Source organism: Protopterus annectens, chromosome 2.part1, assembly GCF_019279795.1.
Source record: "Protopterus annectens isolate FY-2018-M chromosome 2.part1, PAN1.0, whole genome shotgun sequence".
Lineage (NCBI taxonomy): Eukaryota > Metazoa > Chordata > Ceratodontiformes > Protopteridae > Protopterus > Protopterus annectens.
The window spans coordinates 1,912,760,292-1,912,785,592 of record NC_056729.1 but is presented as its reverse complement, the minus strand read 5'-3'; the positions used below and the strand labels follow the sequence as shown (position 1 = coordinate 1,912,785,592).

Sequence of the window (25,301 nt, the reverse complement as noted above, 5' to 3'; positions counted from 1 at the left end):
ATAATAATAAGAAGACAGTAGTGAATATCAGCTCTAGTATACATGTGCCACTGCTCTACTTACATGCCATGCATGCACAACGAACAGAGGGGTAGGGAAACTAAAGCAGCTACAGGATGGAAACAGGAGTTTAAACCAGCATGACTCATGAGTACTCGTGAGCCTAATGATCACACAGCTATCTCTGATGTAAAGATGTCTATCTTTACACTTGTTATCATGTTCATGACAGTGTGTGAGGGGATGAGAGCTACAGGTGAGACAGGTATACTTCTTTAAAATATTATCTGTTCATTTTGTCATTGTTTTTAATATTATTGGTTTTAATCTTTTACCCTGAAAAGTGCAAATACAATTAGATTAATTCATGCTACAAACTCTAATAATATAAATCAATATATTACAATTTATTTACTATGTTTGGTTTAAAAAAGGTCGCAACAGTTTTGGTACTCTATAAAATCAGCTCACATGACAAATATGTGCTGAATGATCTAATAAACCAGAAATGCACAGGATTCTGCACTACATGTGAAAACATTTAAAAAAGGTGACAATGCAGAGAGTGTTTGTAAGAATCGTTGCAAGTCACATGCACTTTGATCTGTACTAAAAGTAAAGTGAGACAAACTGAGAACAGCAGCTTATGTCGATATGAAAAGGCTGTTATTATTGATGAAGGAGTGAAGAAGTGCCTGGAAGAATTACACAGCCAAAAAATGACTATAAAACCTGATGGCATGTTAAGCCTAGAGAAAGAAAATATACTGGAAAGAGGCCTTGATCAAATAAAAACACAAATAAATAACCAAGTGTTTGTTTGTGTCTTTTGGCTTTTCCCGGTTAGGGGTCGCCACAGTGGAACTCCGGTCCACTAATGATTGGCAGTAGAGTTTTACGTGCTGGCTTGCCAGGCGTAATACACAACCTTCAACGAAGGAACACCCATTCATTATCAAGTAATCATTCTGCAGCTTTCAGGTAAAGGTTACTAACTAAGGAGTGAACTAAAAAAATTAAAAGGCAGGTTACACCTAATAAAACATGAATCATTACAGAAAATCAAAAGTCCTACTATTCTTACATCAGGTAAAAATAAAAAGAGAATTGTTACTAAACAAAAATTCAGAAAAAAAAATATTTACTGGTATTGAGCAATTAGGAACTGTTACAGGAAAAAATAAAAATAAATAACAGAACCAGATTAAACAATACATTATTTATTTAAATACATATTTTCAGAGGTAATTATATTTAAAAAGTGTGATGCTAATCGTTTATCTGAGGAGGATAGAAATAAAAATACAGAAAGGATAACAGCAGAGACACATATCACCCCAGTCAGGGGAAACTGAAAATAACAACAAGGCTAAAATATTTCAATTGCTGATCAGAAAACTTGTGACTAGATATAACCTAAAATAGTAGTTGTGATGTAGAGACAGGTCAAATAATAAGCACAACATAAGTTATATAAGTATGTTGTCCTTGATTTAATAGGTATAATTGAAAACAGACTGCGGTGGTAGTGCTGCGGTAGCGTTGTCGCCTGACAGTAAGACGTTGTCCTGTTTGATTCTCAGCTAGAGCGTCTTCTGTGTGGAGACATGCATGAATGGGTGTACCTTTGTTGAAAGCTGTGCATCAGGGCCGGCAACTCGGCACATAAAAATCTACTGCAAATCGTTAGTGGACCGGAGTTCCGCTGTGGCGACCCCTAACCGGGAAAAGCCGAAAGACACAACAACAACAACAACTGAAACACAAAACTGTGAAATAAATGCTAAAGGAAAACATTTAACAAGTATTAAAAACAAAAAATGATAAGGCAGTTGTAAAAATATATATCAAATTTAAGAAAACAAAATTCAGTAAAGAAAACGGAACAAACTGCTTTTCCTAAAGACAGCACAAAAAAGTTGTGAGGTTCTAAATGACAAGTCAAAAGAAAAAATGAAAAATGAGATTCTTATACTTAGAAATGCTCATTTTATAGTAAAACCTTTAACAACTCAACAAATACATGGTGACTAGGTCTGTTTTAAGAGGTATGAAAATTTCAGAAATAAGTGAACTGAGTTTTAAATGTATCATGACTAGTAAAATATAATAACATTGTGGTTATAGCTAGTACTTACAATCTACAGAAGATTCCACTTGAACACATGAAAAAGGCAATAATTAACATCCTTGTGACCAATCAAGGAAAGAAAGTTCATGTGCCCTTCTGTGAAATACCACTGTGACCAGCTTTTAAGGATTATGCATTTACCAAAGCTAAGACATTTAACATATGGTTGAGAAAGCAGGGCTACTTAGAGAGGTTTCATGTTATCACCTTATGGTAAAAAATGATAATGCAGTTCCACATGTTTGAAAGCAACAGACTACACTTTGTAAGCAAAGGAACAGACCTGATTGCTAGCATTTAAAAAATGCTATTTTTTTCTTTAATAGACCATCACAGTATAAGTGACAAGTGTGTAAGGAAGGAATTTAACTCAGTAATTATAAGACGGTACTAAACTAACACTCAAGGCATCAAGAAAAAAATAAAGGGAGAGTTGGACTTTATTTTAAAACTGCAAGAAATCAAAATTATAGTCATAACAGAGACAAGGAACACCTGCAAACTTATATGTAAAGACTTTAATATTTACGAAAATGACAAGAAAGGAGGGGGTATTGTGTTGCTAGTACACAAAACTAACAATAGTTATTTAAAAGAGGAGGACAATCAGGATGAGATAGTAATAACAATGAAAGATATTATACCATGGGGGAATTATGGGATCATGTCAAGATATTGCAGACTTTCTATTAAAAAATGCCTGTACAATAATTTCCTGAAAACATATGAAAGATACTTAAATGAAATACCAGCAATTATGTTTTGGCAGATGTAACTCTCCTTATATTGACTGACATTCTTCTTATGCCAAAGCTACTTATAAATCTTTCTTTTTGGATTTGTTGAACTTACATAATCTCAATCAAATGATAGATGAACCTACTAGAAGACATTCTATATTGGACTTAGTATGATCAAAAGAGACAGAATATTAAAGAATGTTAAAATAAATTAAGGTGTAAATTGTTCAGACCATGATACAAGCTCTTCTGACATGGTAGTTTCACTTTTGGCAAAAGGGGATATTATGCATTACAATATGAGTATGCTGGACAAAAGTAGCTTAGAAAATGAAATTAAAAATATAAACTGTAAAAATATGCAATTAAGAGATGGCATTAATTGTGTATTTAATGTATTAAAAAATGTAATAAATAGAGGGCAAAAAATAAGCAATAAACCCATGCTAATCTGGGAATTTTCAGTATTATTAAATGATAATATTGCAATGGCTAATGTATTTTAAACAGTTTTATACATTAATGAAATACTATGAAAATAAAATGAGTAGTCTGACTCTGTTGACAGAAAAGGAAATGTTTCCCTATCATACTTTCTTAATGTTATTTCAGTCCATGTTGGATCATTTCCCTTTTCTTATTGAAATACCTCGAAGTTTATATTATTCTTAGTAAATGCAGATTCTAAATGGCTATGGACTGTTAAAATAAAATGTGAAAATCAACTGAAGGTCAGGGGGAGTGTGGTTATTTATTTTTAGTCTTACAATGCCCTTCGCTGAGCTTGTTTTTAAGTGATTGTGTTAGCATTTTTAAAACTGAAAGATATTGTGCTATAAGCATGCTACACCTTTTGCATACTCTGATCTTTGTTAAAGAAGACTGGTGAAAGCTTTTCTCCAGCACGATTAGCTGGGGATTATTAATGTCTCTTTCAAAAGACATACCATGTAATATCTGTAAAAAGATGTTTCATCATTTACATATTTACATGAGATAACATAACATCTAAGTTTGATGTGAATGTGTATTCTCTATATTTCCTTATTAGGTACTCACCTATGTGACAGCCTGGATTTGACAGTAACCTCAATGGCCAATGGTGCAATCCAGGCTAATTGGACTAAAGTTCAGTGTGTTGACAGCTACCTTCTCCAACTTAACAAAGCAGATAATTCCTCTGTGTTAGAACAGAAAATCGTCAGTGGAAGCTCAATGATATTCACTGGACCTTACGATCATTCAGTCTATAATGTAACATTATGGACTATGCATTCATATGAACAATGCCCTCCACTGGAAAAACAAGTTACACATTTTGGTAAGTTTATTCAAAGGTTCTGTCATAGTTTACTTATTTATTGCTGATATATGCTTAGTGACTCAACTCAGAAAGCTACAAAGTTAACACAAAACTATAGCATTGTGTTAGAAAGTATCAATACTTGTTTGTCTTTCGGCTTTTTCCCAGTAAGGGGTTGCCACAGCGGAACTCCGGTCTGCTAATGATTGGCAGTAGATTTTTTTTATGAAACGCCGAGGTGCCAGCTCGACACCCAACCTTCAATGAAGGCACGCCCATTTACGCACGCATATCTTTCGAACACTGCCCAACCACGGGGAGGACATGCAGGCTCCACACAGAAGGCACTCCCAAGCCACGCCGAGAATTGAACGGGAGAACCTCTTGCTGTGAGGTAACAATGCTACCGCTGTACCACCGTGTTATAGAAAGTATCAATAGTAATAATGCAATAATTGTTTAGGGTCAGTTAAGTAAATAGATGGCTTGATAACTGGGATAATAAAGAAAAATATAATTTATGTGAAGATGCAGTATTCTGTTTTGCATCAGGAGTCAGATTCCTAGCTATTATTCAAACTTACAAGGAATAATTTATGTGGAATAAATTCCCTTAAAGGACCAGCACTTCTCCTTCTAATAAATAATTGTTTTTGCATATATAAATATGCGCATTAATCTTGGTGGATGTAATGATAAATAATAATAATAATAACAATAATAAGAACAGCAACAATAATAATAATAATAGCAACAACAATGCAGTCTTATTTTATTGTATTCCATTATAATGCCAGTGTTTTAGAAAGTATTTTTAAAATATTTGTTAGGAGAACCCTTTGGCAAAGTATTCTGCAATCATCTTGAAAATAAAACACAGTATGTGCCATATATTTAATTCAAATGTGCCATTTTTACAATTCACGATATGCATTCTGTTTTGCTTTGATTCTATGAAGCCACCTGTTCATATAGCCCATAGAATACTGAGTTCCACACATTCTATGCTATTATAAGACTGAAATAATGTTACATCTCTCTTCCTAGCTTTACAAAAACATTATCATCTTTGACTCTAAAAACAATTTTCTTAATTCAATTATCTGACTTCCCACAACTTCTACAGCTGTTGTGTTTCTTATTCTAGAACCTTGACATTGCCCATACCCCCCTTGCACAAATCAAAACAACACCATTTATGATAAGAGCAGTATTTATTGACAATTTAACATATAACTAATTCTATAACAATAAAATGTCATGAATTCTAACAAAACAAATATAGTAGGCAACTTTATTTGCTAACCTGCATTCAATTATTAGCATAAAGCAGCTTTAAACAATCCACTCACTTATACTTCAACTCTCGTTAGAAGCAATGTGATACCACTCAGTTCTATAACAACCACACTATACCAACTCAAACATAACAATCAAGAAGAGGGAACAGAAGAAGGGTTCATCATTGCCCTTATTCTCTACCCACCAGCCTCATAGGCTGTTCCTCGTTCCCCAGAGACTACAACCTGAATATATTCTTCAGGAGCAATGAAAGATGCACATGAATGTACCCTGTCCAACCAAAACCAAATCGGATCTCTATCATCAAAATCCCTATGATTAATAGCATACACCCCAAGCTGAACCAAAACACTCACAAGGCAATGATTAACAAAATGGAGACACCCTCTGTGACAAACCAAAATGCTGCCAGCCCAGCTAGCTGGAATTTTGTAAATAATTATATGTCATTTGAAAATATTAATATGATTTATAAAGAAATTTGACACTGCCAGCCCAGCTATTTGGAATTTTGCAAATAATCATATGTGATTTGTGAATATTAATATGATTTATATGCTTGTCTTACAAATGTAAGAGAACTATATGTTGTGTGTGTATATTAAACTACTGGTACAGAAGTGTGTGGTGAACTGTATGGTATGTACTGAGCTTCAAGAATGTAACCACAGTGTACCCTACTGGAAAAGAACAGAAATGTATATAAGCTATATTAATAGTAGAAGTTTGAACATACAGAGTTAACTTGAAAAACTTCAAGAAAATAAGTTAAAAGTATTTTACGATGTGCTATAAAAGTTAGTTTCAAGGCAACTAAGAGACAGGGTGTCTACAGCTAGAGGTTTCCTTATATTGTCTTGAAATAGAAATAATTATTAGGTTCAAAATGTAAAAGTGTTTAACTGTTTTATGACTTCCTAGTAGCTGTGCATCTGAGAGATATGTATTTTTCATAGAGAAATGTTAAATTCTGTTGGTATCTGTTAGCCTGGGAACTGAAGGCAGGTGATAAATAATGATGTCATCAAGATGACCCAGCAGTAATGTTTTGATATTAATTTGGGAACTCTCTCAGGGACTGTGCATTTTGTATTTGTAATTAGGCATGGAAACATCTCATCAGCGCTTGCCTTGCTAATAGTAAGTAATCAGGATACAGTAATCTCTTAGATATAGATAAGAATATAGTAAAGATTAGTTTAGATGTTTTCTGTATTTATCTGAGACTGTTCCGCAATGTTGTTTTAAAATATTTCCTGTGATTTTGAACTCTGTAGTCACTGCAGTGAGTTATTGAGTATTGTCTTGTTCTTTTATTATTTATTAATTATTAAATATATTAATCATTTTAATTGTGGCTGGTTTGTTTAGAAATATTTAAGCTCTTAGAGTACTTGCATATGTATTTGGTGACACTATATAGGCCACTCCAATAGCATAAGTCTTGGTCACACTTACCCTTTGGATAACAGTAACATCACACAGTAGGACTGATCACCCTTTGGGAAGGTCCTTATAGCAGCTGATAAAGAGCTGGTTGCTGGTAGTGATAACTACTATTTAGTCTGGGCAGAAGGAGGCAAAGATAGTAAGCCTGTGCCAGCATTTCCCAGGAGTGTGTGTGTGTGTGTGTGTGTGTGTGTGTGTGTGTGTGTGTGTGTGTGTGTGTGTGTGTGTGTGTGTGTTTGTGTATAAATTAAATCTCTAAGTGTCTGCATCAGCTACTTGGGCAGGGACATGAACCGCTGTTTGGACAGAGGGTGCTGGAGGTTTTGGCTTGATTGCTCAGCTGAGATCTTAAGCTTATAGCTGTGCCAGTGGAGAGTCTTATTGGGGATCTGGAGAGAAGGAGAAACCAGCTCCAGACTGACTTTGATCTCTGTGTGCTCTTAAGGGAAATTGTACTTTACTGTGTGTGTACTTGTCATCCTGCCAATGTGTACGTCCCTCACTGGTGCTAGTGGTGATGATTGTGGCTCCTTGATTACTGGGTCAGTGCAGGGGCATCACATATTAATGGTTTGGCAGTGGTGGGATAGCCACATCACATATTAATTGGGTGATAGTGGTGAGATAGCCACATCACATATTAATTGGCTTGTGGTGTGGATATTGAATTCCTGTAGCCTGTGTATAGTAGTCACTAAAGGTGTTTTTCACTCTTAATCAGACACGCAGTAAACATACAGAGTTCATATCACAATTGTTTTTTTTTTGTTAGCTTAGTAAGTCAGGGAGAGCAGGCAAGCATGTCAGCAGAGGAGTATGACAAGCTGACAAGGAGCCAGTTGGCTGAAATGTGCTAGGCTAAAGGACTGGTGCATGCCAACCTGACTAAAGCAGACATGATTGCCGCTTTAGTCACTGCTACATCACAAAATAGTAACTAGCAGGGCCATCAGACTGGCCTTAGAAATGTACATTTCTCAGAAAATGTACAGCTCAACATTTCCACAGAGGACTTAAAAATATGTCTGGAGTTAAAGAGACTTGAGTTGGAGGCCAAGCATTTGGAAATAGAAGCAGCAGAGAGACTGAGACATCTGGAGGCTGAGGAAAATGATAAACTGTGACATCTGCAGGCTAAGGAGAATGAGAGGCAGAGACAACATGAAAAGGAGATGCTGACTCCTTGCTAGAGTTGTGGAGGTAATGGGGAAGGGAGTAACAGAACCCCAGAAGGAACAAAGTTCTGTAAATTTCTTCCACAATTTACAGAGGGGGATAATTTTGATAGTTCCATTCATATGTTTGAGGGGGTATGTAAACAGTATAATGTTCACCAAGGGCTCTGGGTAGGATTCCTGATGCCCTTACTAGCCATGGTAAAGCTGTAACTGTTCTTTCCAAATTGTCTGATACTGACTGTTTAAATTATAATGTTGTAAAGAACTGTTTGCTAGAATTTTTAAGTTAACACCTGAAGCTTATAGGAAAAAATTCTGTGAGTATACACTCAAGGCAGATGAAAGTGTGCGAATATGTTGTTGAACTAAGCACTTATTTTCATAGGTGGGCGAGTGGATGTCAGGTCACCACTTTTGAAGGGCTGGCATACCTTTTTTTGAGGGAACAAGCCCTTAGCATTTTGCCTGAGGAGATGAGAATCTGGTTAGTTGATTTACAATCACTACTGTAGATGAGTTGGGGAAGAAGAGAGACCTATACCTTGCAAGCAGGGCATCACTGCACAGGAAAGGGTTACCCAGTGCTGTTCATGGGTCTAAGGGAACCCATGGTGGGCAGCCTAGACTGCCCCAACAGAGTCTGCCAGTAGCAGGGGAAGCCACTAGTCTAGATGCACATCCAGAACCATGGGATAAATGTTTTAAATGCAACCAGTGGGGCCATGTATCATATAGATGTCCACGGAGGCAAGGTAAGGAAAAAAGGTGGGAGAGCAAGTAAGTGGGAAGGACAAAAATGCCAACTGTAGGTTGCCTTGAGACAACAAGGGTACCAAACTACAACAAGAGGTTATATCCTATCTTAGTGAATGGGAAAGAGGACATGACTAAGAGAGACACAGCCTCTGACCTAACCATTGTGAAGCCTGCAATGATTATAGAGGAGCACTACTTGCTTGGGCAGTCTACTCCAGTCAGAGCTTTAGGAGGGAACCCATTCCAAATACCTTTGGCTAGGCTTCACCTTGACTGAGAGGGTGGAAAAGAAAGCCAGCAAGTAGGTGTGTTTAAGGATATCCCTGCAGAGGTCCTCATAGGGAATGACTTTGATGATGCAGTAATGTGTGTGCTTGCAGTTACATGCAGTCAGGCTTGGGACAAGTATGTGGGTCTGGTAGTCTGGGTAGACCCAGACAGACTGCACACATGCAGCCAGGACTGGTGAAGTGATTACTTCAGGGAGGGAACTACCCTCTAGCAGTGATAGTGAAGGTGAGCCACAGCTGCATGTAGGTACAGATGTTCCATTGGACAGAGTTACTGCAAGGGCAGATGTGAGTAGTAGTATCCAGACTGACAGTGAGGCACTGCTGTCAGTGGATGCCAGACTTCCTGTGGATGGGGAGCTAGGAATGGTTACAGAGAGAGTTGAGACAGGATCAGATTTCAGAACCTACATTACAAGGCCTGAGGGAGGTAGCTAGTGAGGCACCTGATTCTCAAGAGAAGAGGGAATCTGTATACTGGGCCAAAGGGTTACTGTATAGAGAGTGGACTCCTAAGGGAGGGCTAGAGAGTGAGAGAATACAGCAGTTGGTAGTGCCCATGGCCTACTGTCTGGCACTTCTAGCCATACCCCATGATATTTCTTTTCAGGTCATATGAGCATAAAATGTACAAAGAGACATCTTATGCAGAACTTCTATTGGCCTGGGATTTCCAGAGATGTAACAGGGTACTGCAGGACCTGTGAGCAGTGCCAAAAGGTAGGCAAGGCAGGATACAAGGTGAACGCTCCTTTGATGCCTTTGCCTGTGATTGAAGAGCCATTTCAGAGGGTAGCTATAGATATTGTGGGGCCTCTGAGTACCACAAGTTCCACAGGTAAAAATATATATCCTAGTGGTGGTAGATTATGCTACCAGATACCTTGAGGCAGTGGCTGTGTCCATCACTGAGGCAGAAAATGTGTCACATGCTTTGTTACAGATTTGCAGCCTTGTAGGTTTCCCAAATGAAATTCTGATTGACAGAGGTGCCAATTTGATGCCAGAACTGTTGGCTTGTCTGTGGAAGTACTGTGGGGTGAAGCACCTAAAGACCACCCCTACCATCCCCAGAATAATGGTCTTCTTGGAGGTTAAACTCTACACTCAAGGTGATGCTACGGGCATTTGCAGACCAGTTTAAGAGGGACTGGGACAAATAGTTGCCCCATCTGTTGTTAGCTTACAAAGAGATTCCCCAGGAATCCACAGGTTTTTTTTACCCTTTGAGTTGTTATATGGGCAAAGGGTGAAGGGACCTCTAGATTTGATTCAAGATGAGTGGCAAGGTGAGTGTGAATCTCGCAAGGAGTCTGTTGTGGCATATGTCCTAAACCTCAGGTCAAGGCTCAGGGAACTCATGGGCTTGGCCCAGGAGAACCTGGCAGAAGCCCAACAATAGAAAAAGGTCTGGTATGACAGGAATGGTTGACCTAGACAATGAAACCTTACCATGATGGGAAGGACCTTGTGCCAAGTACTGGCAATAGGAGGCTGGAGGAATCTGAGGTGGCTCTATAGCTACAGGGTAACAGCCAGCCAAACCCAAATTACTATGGTGGAGCCTAGGGTTGCAGGCATGTGATGGGACAGTGCAGCATGGTACCGGAGTCAGCAATACCAAGGGAGCTGGAATCTCAAGACAGGGAATGGGGTAAGGTATTTCCAAATAGACTCAACCCTCTCAAGCAATGTTTCTCAAGTGTCACTTGAAAAACTAGCTTGAGTTCTCACGGGGTGGGGGGAGAAGTGTGACAAACCAAAATGAGGCCAGCCCAGCAAGCTGGAATTTTGTAAATAATTATATGTTACTTGAAAATGTTAATATGATTTATATAGAAATGCGAGACTACCAGCCCAGCTATCTGGAGTTGTGTAAATAATAATATGTCATTTGTGAATATTAATATGATTTATATGCTTGTCTTACAAATGTAGGAGAACTATATATTATGTGTATATTAAACTACCCAGAACTCTTTAACAAAAGCCCCTGGGAGGGTATCCTCCTGAGTTCCTAAGCACCTTATAGCTGGCTATAACTTTCTATAGCTAATTCCCATACGATCTCTCACACTCTGTAAATGTTGTAAATAACTTTTGACTTTTAACTTTAAATGTGTGAATTTGTTAAAATGTATCTGCATGATATTTTTCCACTATGGGCAATATTGCACACACTTTGTATTATTTGATATGTATTTGTACTTGTACTTTTATTTTTATTGGACTGCTATCTTTACTGTAATCTGTTTCTTGGAGCTTTTCTTCCTGGGCCTCCACTGAAAATGGGCTCTCTGGGCCCAGTAGACTTCCACGGTAATCAAACTGGAAATAAATAAATAAACTACTCATACAGAAGTGTGTGTTGAGCTGTATGCTATGTACTGAGCTTCAAGAATGTAACCACAGTGTACCCTACTGGAAAAGAACAGAAATGTGTATAAATTATATTAATAGTAGAAGTTAGAACATACAAAGTTAACTTGTAAAACTTCAAGAAAATAAGTTAGCAGTGTTTTACAATGTTTTATAAAAGTTAGCTTCAAGGCAGCTAAGAGACAGGATGTCTACAGCTAGAGGTTTTGTTCTGTTGTCTTGAAACAGAAATAATTACTAGGTTGAAAATCTAAAATTGTTTAACTGTTTTACAACTTCCTAGTAGCTGCACATCTGAAAAATAAGTATTTTCCACAGGGGAATGTTAAATTCTTTTGGTATCTGTTAGCCTGGGAACTGAGGGCAGGTGACAAATAATGATGTCATCCAGCTGACCCAGCAGTAATGTTTTGATATTAATTTGGGAACTTTCTCAGAGACTGTGCATTTTGTATTTGTCTTTGGACCTGGAAACATCCATTCATCAGCACTTGCCGTAATCAAGGTACAGTAATCTCTCTTAGATATAGATAGTAGTATAGTAAAGATTAGTTTAGATGTTTTCTGTATTTGTTTGAGGCTGTCCTGCAATGTTGTTTCAAAAATATTTCCTGTGATTCTGAACTCTGTAGTCACTGTATTGAGTTATTGAGTATTGTCTTGTTTATTTATTATATATTATTAAATATATTTAAACCTTTTAATTGCAGCTGGTTTGTTTAAAGATATTTAAGCTCTTAGAGTACTTGCATTTGTATTTGGTGACACCTTATACACCACTGCAATAGTCTTAGTCTTGGTAACACTTCATCATCATCTTTCAGCTTTTCCCGTTAGGGGTCACCACAGCGGATCATCTCTTTCCATTTCTTCCTATCCTCTGTATCTTGCTCTGTCACACCAACCGCCTGCATGTCCTCTCTCACCACATCCATAAACCTTATCTTAGGCCTTTCTCTTTTCCTCTTTCCTGGCAGCTCCATCCTTAGCATATTTTTCCCAATATACCCATCATCCCTCCTCAGCACATGTCCAAACCAACTCAATCTTGTCTCTCTTGCTTTGTCTCCAAACTGTCCAACATGAGCTCACCCTCTAATATACTGATTCCTAATCCTATCCATCCTAGTCACACCAAGTGCAAATCTTAACATCTTTAACTCTGCCACATCCAGCTCTGACTCCTGCCTTTTTGTCAATGCCACTGTCTCCAACCCATATAACATAGCTGGTCTCACTACCCTCTTGTAGACCTTCCCTTTCACTCTTACTGGTACCTGTCTGTCACAAATCATTCCTGACACTCTTCTCCACCCATTCCACCCTGCCTGTACTCTCTTCTTCACCTCTCTTCCACATTTACCATTACTCTGAACTGTTGATCCCAAGTACTTAAAGTAAGTACTCTGCTGAAAACAGGATCTGTGGAACCTAGTCGGACTTTCCCGGTCAGCAAATGTTAAATAAAAATAAAATAAAATAAAAAAATAAAACTTAAAATCGTCCACCTTTACCAACTCTACTCCCTGCATCCTCACCATTCCTCTACCCTCCCTCTCATTTACACACATATATTCTGTCTTAGCCCTGCTGACCTTCATTCATCTGCTCTCTAGAGCATATCTCCACCTCCTTATGGATAATAGTAACATCACACAGTAGGATTGGTCACCCTTTGGTAAGGGCCTTATAGTAGCTGATAAATCACTGGTTGGTGGCAGTGATAACTCCATTTTACTATTGGCAGAAGGGGACATCGCTAGTAAACCTGTACCAGCCTTTCCCAGGAGTGTGTATGTGTGTCTGTATATAAATAAGATCTCAAAGTGTGTGTGTCAGCTACTTGGACAGATATATGAAGCACTGATTGGGCAGATAGGGTGCTGGAGGTTTTGGCTTGACCGATCGTCTGCGATCTTAACTCTATAGCTGTGCCAGTGGAGAGTCTTATTGGAGATCTGGACAGAGGGGGAGAAACCAGCCCCAGCCTGACTGTGATCTCTCTGTGCTCTTAAGGGAAGTATTAATTCACTGTGTGTGTACTTGTCATCCTCTCAATATGTATGTCCCTCACTGGTGCTAGTGGTGAGGATTGAGGCTTCTTGATTACTGGGCCAGTGCAGGGGTGTCACACCCTCAATACCCATAAACTTGACAGCATGTCTCAGAACTAAACATGGCACAATCTCTGACCGAACTTTAATCATAGAAGGAAACCTTCACCTCAGGGTTACCGCATCCCCCACCATCTTAGCTGGCAACTGTCATTTCGGAACTTCCACAGTCCATTACCTGCCAGATGAAGGACCAAAACACATGGTATATAAATCCTAAACTGCATATCTTCAATAATGTCCATGAATTGATGCGATCTTAAACTTTGCCAATTGAATTCCGTCCATATTGTCATAAACCCAACTCAACTCCATCTGATCTAATCACAGCTCACTTTGTTGTCCAATACACAAAGGAATGGTCCAATATGATAACAATCCAACCTGAAATAAATAAAAAAATAATAAATAAACACCATGCATAACCCCCCACTTTTCCTAATATAAGACAAAACTGCTCCCAATGACCAAGCCCTACCCTCTCTATCACTTCCACTGACCTCCCTTCTATTGCCAAGTCTGATGCCCTCCCTATCCAAAATGAATGCATGGAAAATCTATCACTTTGGAAACCTAGACATTGAAAAGCCTCCCACATCATCCAGATTAACTGGTTGAATTAAGCCACCTTTCCATGTCAAGTACAAAAAACTAACTTCTAAGACCTACCGGCATGTAACATCTGCAGACAAAGGAACTCCTCCACACACACCCATAGCACAACCTGTTTTCCCATACACACCTGATCAGTCTTACTTCACTGTAACCAAACCAACACTGTAGAAGAAAAAATAAGCATATCCATCTACAACAATGAACCCAACACCTCATGCACTTTAAATGCCCCTATGTAGATCTGCTGCAGTTTTCTGAGTTGAAAACCACCTTCCTGTCCCATAACTGATCCTGCAAAACCAGTGAAGCTGCCCAAATGGGCATCAACTCCAAAAACTCCACATCCTCCTTCCACTCTTCAGCCCAATCACCTAGTCAGTGAGCTGCAGACCATTCTCCATTGAAATCTGCACCGATTCTGTGTCCTTCTGCAGTTTCAGTGAAAAAATGCAACTCATCCAGAGTCACACAGTCTCTCTGCCAAAAAGAAATACTATTGAAATGATCAGGAAATGTCACCCACAAACTCAGATCTGCTCCTAGTAGCTTACTAACCTGCACCCAATGGTGTTTGCATTTCCTCCCTTTTCAGTAAAAATGCTACTGACCTACAAAAAGTCGCACCTGGACTAATTGCCTGATATTTAAAGTTCAAAAACCCAAAGGTTCCATAACGTGCTTAATGTACACCTTATCTTTAGTCCAAAACCACAACTGCTCCAGTTTCTCTTCTGGGAGACAAAACAAACCTTGACCTGCAACTACCCATAAAACCTAAAAAAAAAAAAAAAGGGGTCTTTGCCAGTCCTTCCAGGTTTTTCCCAGCAAGAGGAACCCCTCATTTGGTGCACTTATAAATAAAAGCCTACATTCCCTCTTTAGCTCCATCATAGCCCTAACCTTCCAAAAGGAAATTATCCAAATAGTGAATGGCCCTCTGACTACCCATTTTTTGCTGCCATAGCCTGTGAAAAGCAGAGCTAAACTTCTCAAAACTGACACAAGCTACTGTACAATCCATGGCATAGCCTTATGAAACTAAAACTTGTTGTCTACCATTATACCCAAGAATGGCCACTTGTCCTCCTGCACTGAAAACAAATGAAATGCCAACACAATATTGACCTTTACTAGTCAAAAATCCATAAAACCCTTAATCACTTCCAGTGTATCATCCAAGTATGCATACCTGACCTGAGTCCTCTTTGCAAATATAGTCATTAATGGATTCACCCTGTGGAAAGGATATGCGATGAGTCATACAAAACTCCCCAGGTGACTTCTTGAGGACTAAACGCACGAGGGATACCTTAAAATTAAAATAAGAGGGGAAGCAAAAGAGCCCAATAATCTACCAGCCCACAACTATTTTTCAATCAAACTCTGTAAAATGTCTTCCTTTCCTCAAACAGAACTCACATTTTTACAAACCGCAACATCCACTACCACCCTGATTTGATGGAAAACCCTATCAAGAACCAGGAAACCAAATCCTGAGCACACACGGCATCCAGATAGCCTTCCATAAGACACCATAGCCCATGTACTTCAGTGGGCAATTGAGAAAGTCCAAATTCCCCTCTGACCTCGAAAAGACATACCACCTCTCTATCCCCAAAAAGAACTATGCCTTCTAACTCCTTGCTGACCTTGCAACAAGGGTAACCCCTGTCACTCAGAGCCATAACTGTTTGTGGCCACTCACCCTCCTGACACCAACATTGTGCAGCCAAATGCTCCGCAACACAAACTAAACATGTTCAAAAATCTGCAGACACACCTATCAGAATTAAATGCCCAACAAATGCCACCCTTCTCTCCCCAACCTTATTTATCTCAATTACCACTCATACTATCCAACATCATAGACAGCCAAATATCTGGATGTCTCACTTCACACTTCAAAGAGTGATCATCAGCCTTCCTCCTGTTGAATTACTAATCAGTTTGTAACCACACATTACTGGAACACAACCTCTGTGCCTGTGGAATTGTTAAAAAGCAAGCCAACAAAAGTAGAGCCTGTGAGCTGTCCTTCTCCAAACATGCCAGCATATAATAAACAAACCCAGCACCCAATTCTTCCACATCCTGGTTCTAAACCTGCTGGTCCTATGCCACTGTAACTCCGCTAGTGCTGCCAACAAGTCCTTATTCCCACCATTTCCACCTCAACCAGGTTGCTGTCCACCTTGCTGTCTCCATTCGTCTCTTGCTTCTAGCCCCACTGGATACTTCCATTGCAGGTGGATTCCTGGTGGTGCTTCAATAAATAACTCCTCTCCTGGAGCATGATAGCCATCCATCTCTCCTGTAAGCTGTTGTTTTCACAATCTGAATACAAAATGAAACCATGGAGAAGAGGGGAAAAAAAGCCTGCCCCAGTTGCTACCTACATATTTGGGATATGTCAACATACTTCCTTTTATATATCTTCTTTGTTACAGAAATAGGAATATGTGAAAAAAGACCGCCCTCCTTCAACCGCAGACAGTGACTGAGTACCCAATCAGTCCCATGACTAAACTCCAAAATCCGACCCAGCACATGCTGAAGTTGTTCTGCCACTGTCCCTTCACTCCCTGACAAGATGTGCTCCCATACATCCCCCAACACTAGCATGTCCTTGCTCCCTAGATCAATTGACCTAACATTAACACTGCTTATCCCCAACACATTATCATTACCTGTAGTTATGCTCAGATTCACTCTGTCCGCAGCTACACATTCACTGACAGAGCCAGCTGCTGACTTCCTAACACACTACCCTCTGGTGGTTGTTGTCCACCTTGCTGTTTTAATGATCTGACTTACCAATGACTGCCTCTAACGGTTTGCTATTGTTTGTGCGAACGACATTTTGTCGGCAGCAATGCTGCCGAAAATCAGAATGTTGAGCACAAAACAAAAGTGGATGAGATAGTAGAATACACTTATGCGAATGCACTACTGTTGCTAGCTGATTAGATATGTATATAATATAAAAAAAATGAGTAAATAAAAAACGTGATATGTAGTCTAGGAGTCTGATTTACATCAGCTCCTATACAGCTATCACATACTGCTTTCGGTAACAATGTTGACTCAAATATGCCGAGTATTTGGGTTGGCATTGTGACCGTTTTTTTTTTTTCAGTTTTACTATTCATTGTTTCGAATGGCAAATGTTTTGCCATTCGAACAAACAATAGTAAACCTGACCCTACCTATGTCACATAACATTTAACGTACGTAATCAGTAAGTTACTCTCCAGATCAGTAATCGCCTCTGCATCTGTTTTTTTTTTTTTTTTTACTAATTTTGTATTATATGCATATGTAATCAGCTAGCAATAGCACACTGTACTATATAGCCAATACTCCCAGACATATGCCTGGCTTCTGCAACTCCAATTTATCAAGCTAGAAAAGAAATGAAAGCTCTGTAAAACATTGGTAAGCTCCTATTCCACCTACCACTATTGTTTGACATCTTCCCACTTCACCTTTCACTAATAAAACAACATCAATACCTCTCGAACTCTTTGTGCTAGATGACTGGCAATGCCAAAGTGACCATATAATTGTTAAAACTTAAAAACCTGAGCATACATGCATCACTCTAAAACATTTATCACTCTGCTCTACATTTCACACTGGGTTTTGAAAATACTTATTCAGTGACATTTTAACCATTTGGTAGTATCAGCTGAGACTTAAATATTATTATGTCATTTTTTTCATTTTTGTTCTGCCAGACTGGCTTTTCACACAAACTAAAAAGTACTAATTCAAACACATAATGCTTACCTGTATCAAAAGTCAGTAATATCCCATATAATACCATTAACTATATGGTCAGGCTAGAATCCCAGATTCTGCATAGTCAGTAAATTACTCTTGCTCCAAAAGAATTGAATGAGTCTTCCCTTTTTAAAACTCCAACTTCATTTTGAAATGAGATATCCATGCACTGGCACATGGGTGCAAAACTCAACATCCCAAAGCATATGCCTGCAAGGATGCATCCATCATTCCCCCCAAGCCACCAAGTAAATACCTTAACAAATCCCACAGAGCAGTCATAGCAAGGGACTGAAAACTGAAAAGGTGACCGTACAGAGGATAGGCACGTTTACCTGTAGGAGCTGTACAGTTTGTAGTTATGTTGAAAATGGGAATACTTTTTTACATCCAGACTCTGGTAAGTTGTTTAGCTTTACTTTATATGCTGACTGTTCAAGTAGGGACTTGGTGTATCTTGCTAGGTGTACAAGATGTCCAGCATTTTATGTTGGAGAAGGTCAACTGATCTCTCAGGGAAAGAATATGTGAACATGTCAGTGAGATTTGTAGGGGAGTAACTATAAATGCACTAGCTAAACATATCAGTAGTACCAGCACAGATCACGTCTTAGCCTTTCAGGTTATACATTTAATGAGTTTCAATAAGACATTTGGGAGACTTCAGGAATAAGACAGAGAAGGTGGAAGCATGCTGGATTATCACCTTGCAGTCTGTCAAAGACTATGCTCTTAACGAGTGTGTTTCATTAAGCCTCATTTGGGTTCCAGGAGTTTGCATGGATAGCTCTTGACAGGTTTTATAGCTCAAGTGCATGTTTAAATCTGTTCTGTGAAGCAGTTACTCAATGGTCTGATGAAGCATCTGTTTGTAAATGTGAAAGTCCTTACCTTGTTTTAAATGTGTTTTTCTTTTTATTGTGGTGTTTTAGGTTTGGATTAAATCATTTTTAACCTGCACAAGTTCCAGTCTGCTTCTTTTGCTGTTTTAGAGTATAGAGAGTCACCAGCTTTATTATTGGATTTGTTGGATTTAGAGATTTTTAGTAACAATTTGTCTAAAGATTGAAGAGGATGATAGTAAGTGTAGGATTGAAGCATTATCTGAAGGGCAGGGCTATATTCAGGTTGATGGGCTGATCTGGGAGCAATTGTAAGTTGTGTGTAAGTTAAGAGATGGGGGATTCAAGCCAGTGGAGTTGATGTAAGGCCGAGCAATGATGTGATCCAGGTGGGGTGTTAGTAGCAAATTTTGAGATTTTATTACAGCAGGTTTCAAGCTGAGCTTGATCAGTTTTACTTACATTTGTGAAGATGGGAGAAGTATATAGTAAGGTGGAGAGAAGGTGAATTCTGGCCGAATTTTGTCTGGTATTAATTGTAAGAAAATGCTTGATTGATATGAGTTTCCTTGATGGACTGTGCTTGGTGTAAGTCAAATTTCAGGTCATTACCAATTAGGACACCTAGTAATTTTGTATGAGATATGTCAGAAATTATGGTGTTATTGCATGACTGTATTTGGAATGTAGTAGGGGGATCATATGATTTACTAGGGTGAAAGAGCATATGTTTGGTATTGGAAGGGTTTAGAGTCAGTTGTGATTCCGATAGCCATGATTCGACTGATAAGAAGGACTGGTGAGTTGTGGAAACAAGTAGGTTTAAGGAAAGTGCAGTACAGGTATGAGTTGAGTCATCTGTGTATTGGACAATGGAGGCTAAAAGAGCAGGTGAGTGGAGTTGGTTGGTGAAAATACTGAAAAGTAGTCGACCTAAAATAGAGCCTTGGGGAGCACTCAAGGTAACAGTCAGGAGGGAAGAGAGTTCCTGTTGCCATTTAATGGCTTGTTGTTGAACAGACAATTAGCTCTGAAACCATACAAGAGCAGAGGGACTAAGTTTTAGAGTGGCTAGTTCACTGAGTAGTTTCTGGTGAGAAACTGAATCAAAGGCTTTAGAAAGATCTAAGAAGATGGAAGACACAAATTGCCTGTTATTTCTATATTGGTTTATGGTGTTAGTGAAGCGAAGGAAGGTGGTTGTGGTACTGTTATGGGGACAAAACCTGTGCGGAGTGTTAGCTCAAAGGTTATTAGAAAGAAGGTAGTTTAAAAGCTTCAGGTGGATAATTTTTTCAGAGTTTTGGAGAGAGGGAGATGGATAGCAATGAGTCTATAACTGAAGAACTCAAGTTGAGTTCTTTCTCTTGTGCAGGGGATAATATAGGATATTTTCCAGCGGTCAGGAATATAGTTTTCTAACACTGAGCAGTTGATTAGAATTGTAATGAGATAGGCAATAGCAGGAGCAGCTATTTTTAGGAATTATGTAGGTAGGTTATCAGCTGCAAGGGTTGTGGGTTTAAGTTTGGAGAGTAGTTGTTTATGGTGAGAGTTTGAACATGTTTAAAGGAAAATGTGGCAGTGGTATAGCTAGCTGAAGTTGAAATAATTGAGGAAGGACTGAACTGAGAATTAATAATAGCATGAATGGAGTTAGTAAAGAAAGTGTTGAATTGTGTAGCAATGTTTCAGAGTTTGAGGAAGTTGAGAGGATATGGGGTGGAAGAATTTCTGGACTGAAAGAGCTTTTGTATGGTGGACTAGAATTTCTTGGGATTGTTGTAGCGCTGTTGCTGAGTGGTAGTAAAGTTTGATTTTTTTGTCGAATTTTAGTTGGGTCTTAGCATTTTTGTAAAGTTATTTGTAAAGATCTAGGTTAGATTGTTTGTTAGTAGTTTGCCAGAGAGACCAAGCATTTTCCCTTGCTTTTAATACATTTTTAGTGTCATATGTTAGCTATGGAACATAATGAGATTTTAATCTAGTGGTTCTGCAGGGGGCTAGTCTGTTTAGGATATCTAGGAAGGTGGTATTAAAATAGTCAACTGCAGTGTGAAGGAGAAGAGTTTTGAGTGGTGGCCAGTCACAGTGGTGTAAGAGGGAGGGAAAGGTTTGAGTATTAAGTTTTGGATAAGGCATAAATAGGATTGTCTAGGGGGATTAACATGGTATCTGAGCATGTAAGTGGGGAGATGATCTCTAATTGCATCTGGAAGCCACCCTGAATGAAGGCTAGAGAAAGTTTGTTAGTGACAATCCAGTCATGTATAGAATTCCTTTTAGTGGATTATCTATTATAGTATGCCAAAAGCCATGTAAATTGATACAATTTGTGGGATTATCAGAGTTATAAGGCAGCCAGTCAGTACTGAGGTCAGCCATAATGAAAGTTTCTTGAAAGAAAGTTAGGGATATCTAGTGTAGTATATCTTCAGTTGCATTGCACTTAGTACTGGGGGGAATGTAAATAGCAGTTACTATCAGAGGCTTACTTGAGTTGCTTTCCAGTTTAATAAGTACTATTTTGGCATTGCTAAAAGGAGGTTTGTTTGGATCAATTAGTTTAAATTTTAGATTTTGTTTCTACATTTTAGTTACTCCCCCTCAAAACTTGCTTTTTCTATCACATCTATGTATATTGTAGCCTGGATGACATTTTTATTGCTTTTAATTAAAGGTTTTAGCCAAGTTGCAGTACGTACGGTGATATCAGGGTTGTAATGGTTTAGGGAGGCATGGAGATCCTGGACCTTGTTGACTACAGCTCTTAGGTTCATGTTAAGTAGCAAAAAGTTAGAGCTTTTGTGGGGGCTAGGAATATTGTAAGTGGGGGGCAGATGGGATGGGTTGCTGATGAGTAGGAATGGAGTCAGGATTGGGGTGTAGATCTTCACTGAGTTGTAGATGTGAAGAAAAGTATATTTCAAACTTGATGAGTTTAGAAAGAAGATTGTAATATCTAAGAAATGTATGAGAAGAGAAATGGTCATTGTGTGTAATGATATAATTTTTAGGTGTAAGATGGTGGTGGTGGAAGCCATTTTCTAGGAAAAGAAAGAGAAATGTTTGTGGGTGTGAGAAGAAAAAGATTAAAAGAAGGAATGGTTATGAAGATGAGTGAGGCTGAATGCAAAGATTATCGATTAGAAGTAAGAGAGGTAATAAAGTGGCTGGTAGTAGATGACTGTGAAATGTTGATGGCAGCAGAAAAAGGAAGCAATATGAAAAGAGTTATGAGAGAGAGAATAACCAGGAAGAAAGGTGGTAGAAGGAAGTTTGAAAAAAAAAAAAACAGAGGTGGAAATGTGGGGCTGCAGGAGATATATGTAACAGCTAATAGCAAGAATAAAACATAAATGGAAGAAGGTGGATAAATTGAGGTATATAATCTAGTAAATAAGAGTTTGGGAAGTTTGCAATGTAATTTAGTATATGATTGGTGGAGAGAGATAGAGGGAGTGGATAACTAGAGATAAATGTAGAAGTAGTGGGGGTGTAATTTATGTAGAGATGTAATTTAGTATGTGAGAGAAGAAATTCACCCTGGGGATCGCGTCAGGGGTCAGACAGGGGTCCAGGGAAGTAAATAGTGTGGGAAGAAATAGCCAGGGAATTGTTATGGCTAGGCTTGTATAGTCCCTAGGGCTGATAGCTTAGTACCGACCTATGAACCTATGAATCATAAAACTTGAAATAACCCAACAAATCAGCAGGTGGGAATAGAATATACCTTTTTCATTTAACTCTTCAAACAAATAGAACAACATTTTTTTATTACATTAATTTATTATTTATTTATTTGCATTTGTTTACAGAGAAAGTCTGACTAGGTCCATAGATATCCATTTTTAGTGGAAGTTCGGGGAGAAATGCTCCAGCAAAAATATAACACAGTAAAAAATTTCACCAGTAAATTACACAAGAAAAATTACAGTAGTATAGACATTGCAATTCTGTATTTATGACAATAACAATTACATGCATTGTTAAGAAAAAAATAACTAGTAACATGTATACCTTATATTTATCTAATAATGTTTGTGTATAATTTACTGATTGACTGGTTTTAAATATTATCAGCAAAGGGAAAAGGATGTTGACAGAGAGGGTAGGGTTAAGTTGTGTAATGGAGGACAAGCAGGTAGAGAAGATAGGAGGGAGTCTGAGGATAATAAGAGGTAATATATGGCAAGGCAGAAAAGAATGTTGTCCGTGAAAAAAATCAGAGTCTTTAATAGAAAGTGAGGTCAGTAGAATGCTTTTTGCCAGGTTGAAAGCAGGTACTATTCCAGGATTTAGTGAAACATTCTTTTAGAGAATGTTATATGTGTTAGAGACAGTGGCACTGACAAAAAGGCAGGAGTCATAGCTGGACATGGCAGAGTTAAAGATGTTAAGATTTGCACTGGGTGTGATAAGGGTGGACAGGATTAGGAATAAGTATATTAGAGGGTCAGCCCAGGTTGGATGGTTTGGAGACAAAGCCAGAGACGCGAGATTACATTGGCTTGGGCATGTGTTGAGGAGGGATGCTCAGTATGTTGGGAGAAGGATGCTAAGGATGAAGCTGCCAGGTAAGAGGAAAAGAGGAAGGCCTAAGTTAAGGTTTATGGATGTGGTGAGAGAAGACACGTAGGTGGTAAGTGCGATAGAGAAAGATGCAGAGGACAGGAAGAAATGGAAATAGATGATCCGCTGTGGCAACCCCTAATGGGAACAGCCGAATGAAAAAGAAGAAGAAAGAAGAAGATTCTTTTAGAGAATGTTTGAATGCAGGAAGATTTGGATTAGTTCAAATAGTTATAGGTAAAGTGTTCCATACTTTGGCAACTAAATAGGACTATAGACTATGGGCTGCAGTTTTAATAGATTGATGTATAGCAATCAGCTTTTGAGACTCTGATCTAAGGGGTCACCTGGGTAAATACATGATGAGTATGAAACCAGGAGAGGGGCAGTAATTTGGGTTTTATATTGATTTGTGGGCAGTTAACAGCTATAGGTAACTGAGATGTTGAGAAAGTTCTAACCAATTTAGAGTTTGAAGAGAGGTACCATGATGGCTGCGGTAGACTAAATTTGTAGCAAATTTTGCTATTTTGTTATAACATGATTTGAGTTTTAATTTTGGAGAGATGTTGAGATTTGTAGGAATAGCAGCTCCATATAATAGTGAGCATAAAAAGTAAGCAGTGTCGAGGATGTGTTTTGTGACTGTGTTTTGTGACTGTGTTTAGAAGGAGTTTATGTCTATAGAGCAGTCCTAGTTTCTGGTGATTTTTGTATGCAATTCTGTATGTGTAGATCAAATTTAAGATTTTTGTCAATTGTTACTCCTAATAGTTTAGTATGGGGTACAACTTCAGTTAAACCATTATTATGAGAATTGATCTTAAATTCAGTTTTATAGCAGTGAGTGTTTTGGGGGTGAAGAGGAGAATATTAGTCTTTTTTGAGGCTGAGTAGGAACTGTGAATTGTTAAGCTATAGCTCAACAGAAGAGAAATATTCTTGGGTTATCTGCTTTAGGTTGGTGAGACTAATTGAGGAACAGATGATGGTTGAATTATCAGAATGTTGTATAAGGCTGACTGGATGGCATGAAGTGTGGAGACAATTGATAAACATATTGAACAGAAGAGGATCATGGATGGAACCTAATTCTTTTGATTTTTGGAAATAGTTGACTATCACCCACAATATCATGGTCTATAAGAACTACTTGCTTCTGTTAGTTACTAATTTGGTTAAATTGTTATATCTCATTTCAGTGCCAATTTATTAGGCATGGATTTGCTTGTTATGTGTTTTCTTCTATTTTCCCCCTGGGGACATTGTTTCCATGACTGGCTATATTTACCAAACTAAATAATTATTTTTTTGCTTATTTTATGAAACACCTTTTGAATTTTGGTCATATGACTGGAATATTTTGCTGTATGTTTTTAAATAAATCAAGCTGAAACTGACTTTTGTGCTGGCTTTCCTTTTTCTTGGATTTTGTGTAAATTCAAAATAGTGAAAGCTCATTTACTAGCTTCATAAGAAAGTGCATTCCCTTAATGTCTTCTTCTGATTGTGCAAGATGGCAGTACTGTAGTCAATGGAACCATTGCTGTATGATCTTGGAGTAGCAGATGATATGAGGGTGCAAAGGGGCTTGTCCTCCTGCATAAAGTATTTTTTTATCTTTTCTGATAATTTTTACTATTGTTTTATCTTTCGCAGTGGTGCAGTGGTTAACGTTGTCACCTCACAGCAAGAGGTTCTCCGGTTCAATTCTCGGCTGGGGTGCCTTCTGTGTGGAGTTTGCATGTTCTCCCTGTGTTTGCTTCGGTTTCCTCCCACATTCCAAAGACATGCATCTGGAGCATTTCTCCCCGGGCCTCTGCTGAAAACAGGCTCTGTGGAACCTA

At 38.5% G+C, this 25,301-nt stretch overlaps 1 protein-coding gene across 1 annotated transcript in view; it reads left to right on the top strand.

Moving 5' to 3' along the window:
* Positions 1-25,301, top strand: part of LOC122795066 — a 634,924-nt gene that overhangs the window by 362,434 nt on the left and 247,189 nt on the right. The window contains exon 4 of the mRNA XM_044063641.1: positions 3,923-4,192. Within this exon, the coding sequence (XP_043919576.1) occupies positions 3,923-4,192 (270 nt within the window). The remainder of the gene's footprint in view (positions 1-3,922; positions 4,193-25,301) is intronic.